The 11,386-nt window shown below is 48.5% G+C and overlaps 1 protein-coding gene across 1 annotated transcript; it reads right to left on the bottom strand.

Moving 5' to 3' along the window:
- Positions 1 to 395: 395 nt before the first annotated feature.
- LOC310876425 (palmitoyltransferase ZDHHC23-B-like) lies at positions 396 to 1,763 on the bottom strand (the record flags this gene model as incomplete). The annotated part of the gene is made up of 1 exon (XM_083789956.1): positions 396 to 1,763. One exon carries the CDS (start codon positions 1,761 to 1,763, stop codon positions 396 to 398), a length of 1,368 nt encoding a protein of 455 aa, XP_083646082.1.
- Positions 1,764 to 11,386: the final 9,623 nt, after the last annotated feature.

Raw genomic sequence — 11,386 nt, 5'->3', positions numbered from 1 at the left:
TGGTTTCACTGCAATCTCCACTGACTCCACTTCTACAATTGAATATTAAGTATCAGAAATATGTGGGGAAAAACCTAGCAGAGGTACTTCTGTGGCCTAATGGCAGCGATGTCAGTGACATTAATTTATTTTATTTTAATATTTTTTTATCCCACGATTTTGTAACCCATTTTTCACCACTGTGTCGATTATCTAATGTGATCCTGGGCTCAACACACCCTCCGCCAACCTGGGGAGAGCAACGGACTTGAACTCATGCTTCCTTCATGCCTGAGTGTCCAAGTTGCTCCTTTACACCTGACAGGGGGGAGCTTCCCTCGTTGGACGTAGTGCGTGGAAGGAACACGTTATTCCAACCTTTCCCCTATCAGGCTCCCCCCAAAGTCGGAACGGCGTCAGTCGGGGAGGACGTACGACGCGTACAGATCGTCGCCCATCGTCATGAACTCCAGCCAGTTCCGCCGGAAGCCTCGAGAGTGGACTCCCGCGTCCACGACGAGCCCCAGGCAGCCGACACGGGCTTTGGCTCTCTCTCGGGTGCGGGCGACGTGCGCCTCGCGCAGCGTCACGTTGTGGCTGATGTTAACCACCTGCGCCAGCAGCAGGCAGAGCAGTCCCGCCGCCGCCACGCTGCCGTACCAGGCGCAGGCGAAGACCAGCGCCGTGGCGTGCTGCTCGAACACGCCGGGGCAGTAGAGCAGGGCGGTGAGGAGGCTCCGCCTCCGGGGACACACGCTCCGCAGCGACAGGCCGATGCCGTACAGCGACGTCGACAGGAAGAGGAGGAGCGTCAGCAGGAAGCTGCGGTGATTGGCCTGCCCCACGCAGCCGTCGATCCAGACGCAGTGGTGGTCGAGGCGCCGCACGCACACGCCGCAGGTCCGGCAGTGGCCCGCCCTGGGGGGCCGCGGGCCCGCGCACGCCTCGCACCACCAGTCCTTCCTGCCGCCGCCGTCCCCTCGCTCTGTCCGTTCCGCCCCCACCGTTTTCTGCTCCGAACCCCGCAGGTCTGCCCACTTGGTCACCGTTGCTCCGCTGAAGGCGACCTCCGTCTTGGGCGAAGGGTTGCGGGAGGAGGTCAGCGTCCTGTCCCGGACGTCCCCCCGGCTCGGCCCCACGGCGCCCGGGTCCTTCCTGGTGTGGGCGAGCGCCAGAAGCCCCAGGGTCATCCCCGCGGCGAAAGCCGCGCAACGCGCCGACCCCACGTCGCCGCGCGGACACACCTCCGTGACGAACACGTAGCACACGTAGCCGACGGAGCAGAGCGTCAGGCTGAGGAAGAAGCGCGTACGTCCCTTTTTCCGCTGGCGGACGTAACGCCACGCCAGCACGCCCGGCAGGGCCGCGGAAACCACCGCGGCGAGGAGGAGGAAGTGAAGCGCCGCCACGTGCAGCAGGGCGGGCAGCAGAACGAGCGCCGCGACGGCAGACGGGTCCACCTTCCGGGCTCCGCCCCACAGCCAGGGTACGCGAGCGCGGTCCGCCGCCGCCGCGAGCAGTCGCGCCGCCGACTCGGGTTCCTGCGGCCGGCGCCTCAGCCACCGGTCGAAGGCCTCGTCCAGGTCCTCGCAGTCGCAGCACGGGACCGCCGCGTGGCTCCGCTCGCCGTGCATGTTCACGTACTCGCAACAGCACAGGCCGCGTTCGGGATCCTCCTCCTCCTCCTCCTCCGGCGTGACAGCCAGCCTCGCGGCCGATTGGCTGCGAGGCTGGCGGTCGAGACGAGGCGAGTCGGCGCGTGGCGGCGGCGGCGGCAGCGGCATGGCCGGTTAACGTTGAAAAGGTTTCACGGCTCACCGGCGCAGAGCGGATCCGTTTCATGTTTTAGAATTCATTGAAAAGCAAAGCGACAGGAGACAGGTGTGTAGGAGAGGGTACGGTGCCCCAAAAATGAACAAGGAAAACAACCGCTTTAGAATCCACAACAGGGGCTCCGATGTGAACGCCACGCCGTTACCTGCTCTGTGTTGTGTCCATCTGTGAGCAGTCTGTGATGTCAGTCGTCAATGTCATATCTATGACTCCATATTTGGGCATGATCCTACATTCCTTCCTTCTATTCCATTATAAAATTAATTAAAAAGGGTGGGTCAGTGATATTCTCTTGTTAAAATAAGTGTTAAATAGCTTTAACTGATTCTCTGATCATACTTATTGCTATCTATAGAGTAACTCAATATCTCTCCAGCTCTATAGACAGAGAATGCACACAGGACACAGCCAGGATAAACAAGTGAAATTGAAAGTGATGACAAAAAATGTATTAGCTGACAAAACTGGAAGTGGAAATGTAAACTGATGAATTGGTTTGCGGTGCGTTGCAACTCTGTCTCTTTATTGACATACAGCGTGTGTCATTTAGTAGAGTGGCCAAACCTGTTGTACAAACAACATACTCTGTAGGTCCGACAGATCGTTTACAGCTAGATCAGATGTGTTGACCCACATGACATCACAGGAGGCGACACACAGACACGAACACACAGACACTGACACCCAGACACATGAACACACAGACACACGGACACACGGACACACGGACACACGGACACACGGACACCCGGACACCCGGACACCCGGACACACAGACACACAGACACACAGACACACGGACACCCGGACACCCGGACACCCGGACACACGGACACACGGACACACGGACACACGGACACACGGACACACGGACACACGGACACACGGACACGAAAACACAGACACACAGACACGAAAACACAGACACCCAGACACCCAGACACACAGACACACAGACACACAGACACACAGACACACGGACACACGGACACCCAGACACCCAGACACACAGACACCCAGACACCCAGACACACAGACACCCAGACACACAGACACACAGACACACAGACACACAGACACACAGACACACAGACACACAGACACACGAACACCCAGACACCCAGACACCCAGACACACAGACACACAGACACACAGACACACAGACACCCAGACACACAGACACCCAGACACACAGACACACAGACACACAGACACACAGACACCCAGACACCCAGACACCCAGACACCCAGACACCCAGACACACAGACACACAGACACCCAGACACCCAGACACAGACACACAGACACACAGACACTGACACACAGACACACAGACACCCAGACACCCAGACACAGACACACAGACACACAGACACACAGACACACAGACACACAGACACACAGACACACAGACACACAGACACACGGACACACGGACACACGGACACACGGACACACAGACACACAGACACACAGACACTGACACCCAGACACACAAAGTCACATGTTGGAGAGGACAGCGCTGCTCGAGATGTGAATATGGGGCTTTTGCTTGTGACACTAGTATAGATCCCTGAGGGACTCCGGTCAACCATGTCTTCGGTTTGTGCCATGTGACCATGTAAGACCAGAGCTTTGTCAGCCTACAGTACATAAAATGTTGCACACATGGACAGAGAGAACGATCTAGAGCATATAATATATCATCAGAAACACTAAGAGAGGGATTGAAAGATGTTGTAGTGGTCGTACGCCAAGCCAAAGACCTCCAAGGGTCGCCGTCAGACGCCTTTCCTGCTTGTGCCGCTGGACCAGTGTGTACTTGTTTCGAGGGGATTTTGTATTAAATAATATTTGTATTCATAGTGCGAATTAACATGATAAAACATTCAATTTACAATGCGTTTCGAGGGTATTTTAACTGCGGGACGTATGTCAACATGCGACGTAGATTCCCTCTGCTATTTGCATCATGTAACAGGACATGACATCACTAGTGGGGACTGCTTTTTTCACCACGTGACCAGACCGTTTTGTCAATGTCGTAACTCTGTTCTTACTCTATGGCTCTGCCTAAACCTAACCTGACCTTAACCCATTCTGACCTGAGATCAGATTAAAAAAAATTCTATTACATCCTGACAGTTTCATTATTAACCCATTCTGACCTGAGATCAGATTTAAAAAAATGTCAGTCGTTCTTCGATTTTTCAAAAAATAGCAGACCTACAAGCTCGTATCGCGCCACTCGGTGGCGCGATACGAGCTTGTAGATCTGCTATTTTTCAATAGCTAAAGCACGACATGATGCCGACACCAAAATGGGTGCCCGTTCAGAATGGGTTAACCTCTCAAACACTATGCCTAACCCTAACCCCACAGAATTAGAACCACGCCCGCCTCGGCCAAAGCACTGCGAAAAAGGGCAGTCACTGTATAGCTCTATAGCTAAAAGAACCAACGTGTGTGTTACTATGTGTGTGTGTGTGTGTGTGTGGCGGTGTGGGTACATGCACAAGTGTGGGGACCTGTCATAGATTGTGGGATCGTTGTCAAGGATCTGGTGGACTGGTGACGGCCAGTTTCAGCAGCTACGATGAAAGGAAGAGACAGCTGCAGCGCTGTCTGGTACAGGAATGATTACAACACAAGCATACTGTACATGTGAGGTCAAATAACTCCTAACACAGACAAACCTCAACACACGGCTTCTTACTTTACTTCCCCCCCAAAAAAAATCCACTGCTTCCAAAGCTCCGATCTACAAGCTCACAACATGCATGATGTGAGCTTGTAGATCGGCTATTTGAAAATGTCTGAGATGTCGTGATGCATGTCACGTACAGTGTATGACGTGTCCACAATAGGTATACAACAGGTTCAAGTGGAGGTGTTATGGGTTAAGCTAATCTCACTTCAGTGTTCCTTGAGCATGGCCTACAGGGTGCATATCTTCGTGGAACAGTTAACGGGGGGTCGCGAGACATGGCCAACGCATTTCCAGGGGTCCCCATGAGGCACAGCGCTGCGTTTCCTCATTCAGATACGCTATTTTCACCGTTTGCAAAGACACACACACGGCCGCTCGTTATTACGTGGCGGAGCTGCAGAGAGAATCGTTATTATGAGGGTCGTCTTGGCACATTTTGTTGCCCCCCCTCGGCGTGTTGCCCTACGCATAGTGCGTATTGCTCGTATACGTAGCGACGGCACTGGACGTAGTTTTGCTGATTCTTGAGGGGCGCTAGGCCCTCCTATGCCCAGCTTTGTGGGTCTGTGTGAACACAAATTATTGGCTGATCACCCCATAGCCTATCGATGATTTGATTGGCTGAGCAAAGTACATTATTGAGGATAAAAGTGAGGGCAGAAAAGTGAAGACGCCAAAAGTGATTGGCCGGGATGACATATGTGATGATTTGATTGGCTGAGCACAGAATGTGATGTATGATGATGAGAGCGCTCCTCACTTCACACAAGTGTGATTTTTGAGGGGCGCTAGCCCCTCCTATATACAGGTTTAATGTTTGTCTTTAGTTCAATGTTTGTTTTGTAAACGCCATTGACAATGAAGGGAAAATGTACGTCATATTGTGCCTCATTACGTCATATTGTCTCTTTATTGTTAATGGCGTTTAATGTTTGTGTTCGCACCGTTTGTTTTACATCACCATAACATCCCCTAATCAACATGAGTTAGTTAATATATTAGGGCCCTTCATGTCACACGGGTGTGATTTTTAAAATACAAAATAAATATAAATGTGAGAGACTATTTAGCGTCTTTATCCCACCGGGAAATTCTATTTGATTGAAGGTGTTACTGATGACTACAAATCAATGACTACAACATGACGTAAGATATCATATCACTTCCGCTCCCGCTCGGATCATAGACCAGAAGAGGAATGGTGCCCAGGCTACTAAAACCCCAGCATCTGTATTCTGAATGCTGCCCAGGCTACTAAAACCCCAGCATCTGTATTCTGAATGCTGCCCAGGCTACTAAAACCCCAGCATCTGTATTCTGAATGCTGCCCAGGCTACTAAAACCCCAGCATCTGTATTCTGAATGCTGCCCAGGCTACTAAAACCCCAGCATCTGTATTCTGAATGCTGCCCAGGCTACTAAAACCCCAGCATCTGTATTCTGGGAAAACGTTCGCAGGAAATAGCAGATTGACAAGCTTAATACAAACATGTCAATCGGCCAAGCCAAGATATGAAAACACACTAGTATGAGGCCACTCAACAACATATGTGATTAAGTGTGAAATGCAATCAATCCCGACCTCTCCTTTTTTACTAAAGTGATACATTTAATTATAGAAAACTAGTCCATAAGCTGGGATATGTGCACTCAGACTGACTGAGCAGATCTGAGACTGCAGAGAATATAGGTTGCTACCTTCAGGAAGGAGATATGGTGTTCCAGCCTGAAGGTCTTATGTCCATCAGTCAACTTTGAGGCTTAATCAGGATTTTGGCCAGGACTATACTGAGCTGTGGACATTGCTCTTGTCTTTATGTTTCCATGTATGTAAGTGTATTTTCTGTTTTGTGCTATATGTCAAACGTGTGTATACTGTATGTGTTGCATACAAGGCCGCTGGCCGGTCGCAAGACACATTTCAGTGCAAACTGACAATAAAGTACATATATCATATCATAAAAAACTCTAATAACAGTTAGATTTTGGGAAATGTTACAATTCATCTTCAATCAGTTTTAAGAGATGCCAACACGAGGAGATACATGCATGCCAACAGCCACATAACTGTATGGAAGTCTGTGCATGCGTATGTGCGTGTGTGTGTGTGTGTGTGTGTGTGTGTGTGTGTGTGTGTGTGTGTGTGTGTGTGTGTGTGTGTGTGTGTGTGTGTGTGTGTTTTGTAGCATTTATCCCAGATACAGCATGCTACTAAAATAATTAGTCCATAATTGGAAGCACCTGCCACTCTAAAAACACTAAAGCTAACGCAAAACACCTGCGTGTACATCTTGAGTGTACAAAATGCTATATCAGCTTAGATTTGGTAAAAGACATGGCTTCCTCACTCCCTTCATGTGCCAATGGTCATTGCCCATGAGCAAGGCCAAGCAACCCACTGAGAACACAGCTACTGCATTTAACCCATTCTGAACGGGCACCCATTTTGGTGTTAGCATCATGTTATGCTTCAGCTATTGAAAAATAGCAGATCTACAAGCTCATATCGCGCCACCGAGTGGCGCGATACGAGCTTGTAGGTCTGCTATTTTTGAAAAAAATCGAAGAACGACTGACATTTTTAGAATCTGATCTCAGGTCAGAATGGGTTCGTCAGACCAGCGTGTGTCCAGTGGAAAACCTCGTATGAATCTGATCTCAGGTCAGAATGGGTTAACTGCAGTCCTCAGGGACGTGCGTCCTGCCCACCCAATCAAAAGTTAAATGGTAAATGGTGCATTTATATAGCGCCTTTATCCAAGGTGCTTTACATAGATTGTGCATCAATTAATCACCCGTTCACACACACATTCACACACCAATGGCAGCAGAAACCATGCAAGGCGCCAACCAGCACATCAGGAGCAATTAGGGGTTCAGTTGTTCAGTAGCCCGGGTTCGAACTGGCAACCTTGCGGTTTCCATCCAGCCACTCTACCCCCGAGCCACCGCCGCCCTATATATTCCCCATAACATTTATGGGGAATATATATTTTTAGCCAATATATAAAAAAATACCACAAAATATCTGTACCATTTATCATTTGATGGGCAGCCATTTAGACCCACCTAAACACTGTTTGCCATCAGTGCTGTTAACCGACAGGGTGCTGAATCTTCCGCCGTAGCCTGAAAACCCACCTTTTCAGACTCCATCATGGCCCATAGCACTTACCCTAACCCCTTAGATAGCATTTCTGTTGGCTTAGATAGCATTTGACACAGACTTATAGCATGTTATGTAGACAGCACTATAATTGTATTGTATATAGTCATAGCACGCCATAGTACATATGTATAGCATAGTAGTAAATATGTATAGTTTATATGTATAGTGTATGTATAGTTTCATTATATAGATATTCCACTGTTACTTTCTTAGCTTACGCATGTTTCATGATAAATGCTTTTATGTGATGTATTCCCATGCTTTTGTTCTTGCTTAATTGTAAGTCGCTCTGGATTAAGAGCGTCTGCTAAATGCCTAAATTGTAAATTGTAAATTGTAATGGAAATTGGGTTACTGTTCGTTCATCTAATCTCTCTCCTTTTTGCTGATGGTTTCCCAGATTGCTGTTGGTCAAAGGAGGAGGAGATGGATAGATGGCTAGATAAACTGATATGATAGTTTTTGCCCACGCCGCTATGTGGCGCGTGCAGGAACGCCCACCCATATATTCGGAGCCATGTAGTGCATGTCCTCTCTGCCCAGATCTCCTGTTTCTGTCCTATCTGAATAAGTCCAAAGAGCATGGGATTTCAATGGCTGCACTGGTTTGTGTTTCATTCTGGGCGGGAACCCCTTTTGGTGTTTTAAGCATTATGTTATGCTTTAGCTATTGAAAAAAAGCAGATCTACACGCTTGTAGATCTGCTATTTTTTGGAAAAAACTTGAACATGTGACGCAAATCTTTGAATATTCGAATATAACGTTTTTAACTCAAATCTTTGCTTCACTGGAACATATTTTGAGATGGGGGTCGGAGGCCAAATGCATATAATTCTAGGGGTCCTTTACATGAAATAGTATGAGAACCCCAGATATAGAAACATGAGGTTTTTCAGAAAATTGTCATGATTTGTCAAGACATTTTTTCCATTTTGACGTCAGGCCTAAATGGGTTCTAGTACGTAAAACACACTTAGTTTGATCTCTAGCATATTAGACAATTTGATCATTGATCCTAAACATTATATTGTCTGTTTTTCATTTATAACCTAAGGCATTTTGAATACTGACCTCATTTTCAAGTTTGTGCTTGAGAAGTGGAAGTGGAATTCACATATTTGACCCAGCATGTTCACAGTTCACACACACACACCCCCACACCCACACCCACCCACACACACACACACACACACACACGTGTGCCCGCGTTACGCGTACAGTATACTGTACATGTACACACACAAAACACACACACCTCGTCGGGGCTATAGGATTCTTGATCATTGGGTGGAATCCCCCTCAACCTTTGAAGTTCCTCCAAGGGGATCTATTTATACAGGCACCACTTGTTGTCTGCTCCATAGAGCCCTACCGCACACAGACGTATAAACACAGAACGAGGCCCTGTCTGCTCCATAGAGCCCTACCGCACACAGACGTATAAACACAGAACGAGGCCCTCCTTATCGACAGGAACCCAAAGTTCCTCCTTGTTGTCTGCTCCATAGAGCCCTACCGCACACAGACGTATAAACACAGAACGAGGCCCTCCTTATCGACAGGAACCCAAAGTTCCTCCTGTGGAAATGTCTTTGTTCCCTCCAACGCCAGCCAACACAATGAACGTGACCTTCTGGAGTCCACCGTTTAAATGTGAAAGCCCTGCTCATTCCACACATAGCACAGCAAAAAGCCACTGACCTTGACGAGGAGCTCTTAAAAAGTACAGTACAGTACAGTACAGTACAGTACTGGTTTTCAACCTGTGGGTCGGGAACCTCAGCGGGGTCCCCACATGATTTTGGGAGGGTCCCCAGACGACAGTGAAGTGACGATTTAAGGACTTGTAAGAGCTTTTTAAACAAAAGACCATTGCTGCATCAAAAGTTTTTTTTTTTAAATAGCCGATCTACAAGCTCACAACGCCCCACAATGCGAGGCATTGCGAGCTTGTAGATCGGCTATTTTCCCAATCAACTAGAAAATAAATTGAGTGCCTCTACTCCTTGTCAGGGTGGGGGGGTTCCCAATTCAAATATGATTACTTTGGGGGTCACGGCTTCACACACACACACACACACACACACACACACACACACACACACACACACACACACACACACACACACACACACACACACACACACACGGGTCTATACTTGGCCTCCTCCATTTCCTCCCTATACAACACATCCTGGGGGTGTGCTATATGTTGGGATGTGAGGGTTCATGTGATTAATGACCTGCTATGGGTAACGTCATAACGGCACAGGTTTGGCATAGTTTGCTGTGATCTGCGTAACCTTTTGCTGAGTCGTATGCGTTGGTGGCATAACTGCTGTTTGTAGTACACCCAGACACACAAAACGCTGGCCCTGCAACATGTTCACTCTATACATGGGTGCCCCCACACACACACACACAACACACTTTACAACAACATATTTGCATTTTGAGTGTGCATACATCGCACACTCACACAGAGCCTAACGAATGCAAACATGGACCCAAAAGCATTCTCATCATGCACACTCAACATGTGCTCTCTCCCACCACACACACACACACACACACACACACACGCACCGCTCTCTCCCTAATGACTTGCCTCACGGCAGCAGTCAGACAGGAATTAAATCCTGTTACAGCTGGCTTTTTTGCGACGCCTTTAACCACATTACGCAGCTCTCGCCTGTCTAGATGCCCATTTCCCTCTCAAATGAGGCAGTGCTCAGCGGCACCGTGACTGGGCTGCCTTTAACATCATGAGAAACCCTCCGTACCGTGTGTCCCTGTCCACATCCACAGGGGTGCTTCCGTGCACTCTGCTCTGCTCTGCGTTCCGCATGCACACTGAAAGTGATTGGATTATTAGAACAGGAAGTTGTTTAGACAGACCTGGGGCTGGGACAGGTCCCTTTGAGCCAGAATCGAACCACAGTTGTTTATGTGATTGATCCCACGAGAGGCTGTGTGTTGTGCGTGCGAGAGTGAAAGAGATGAGAGTGGGCGGGGGTGTGTATGAGTGATAGTCTCATATACTCAGTGTCTACATATAAATGTACACTAAAGATTTTATGTCCCCCACCAGGCCCCAGCATGAATGCATGTATAGGCAGCCTATGTAGTTATTTCAGCAGTGTGCAGTAACGTGCAGACTAGGCCCAGTCTGTGTGTAGGGGGGAGGGGCTGTCTGTGTGTGTGTGTGTGTGTGTGTGTGTGTGTGTGTGTGTGTGTGTGTGTGTGTGTGTGTGTGTGTGTGTGTGTGTGTGTGTGTGTGTGTGTGTGTGTGTGTGCGCAAGATATAGGTTTCAGATCATTGAAACTTAACAGGGAAGGTCATGAGATCCAGTGACATTTTGCTGAAATGCTTTGCATGCAGAAAGCAAAATGAAAGTTCTTTCACACTTATGCAAGGCTCAGTGCGCCGTGCTGTGCAACTCATGGCACCGACGCACTGACGCACCGAGGCATCACGTTCATGAGGACACCGCTTTGTGCTACCTCGGAAAATAAACTTTACTGAACGTTTTACACACCGAGATGTTTTATTTACAACAAATTCCTTATCTTTAGGATAACTGTCTGTCCATATGTGCTAGTATCGAAGGTATCGAGAGTGAAAGATGTCTTTAAGTCAAATAACATGAGTTTAACCCTATAGCAGACCTGGCTTAAGATTTAAGAGTTTG

Source organism: Protomyctophum parallelum (genome assembly GCF_964188405.1).
Source record: "Protomyctophum parallelum genome assembly, chromosome: 19".
Classification (NCBI taxonomy): domain Eukaryota; kingdom Metazoa; phylum Chordata; class Actinopteri; order Myctophiformes; family Myctophidae; genus Protomyctophum; species Protomyctophum parallelum.
This window is presented reverse-complemented; position numbering and strand designations above follow the sequence as displayed.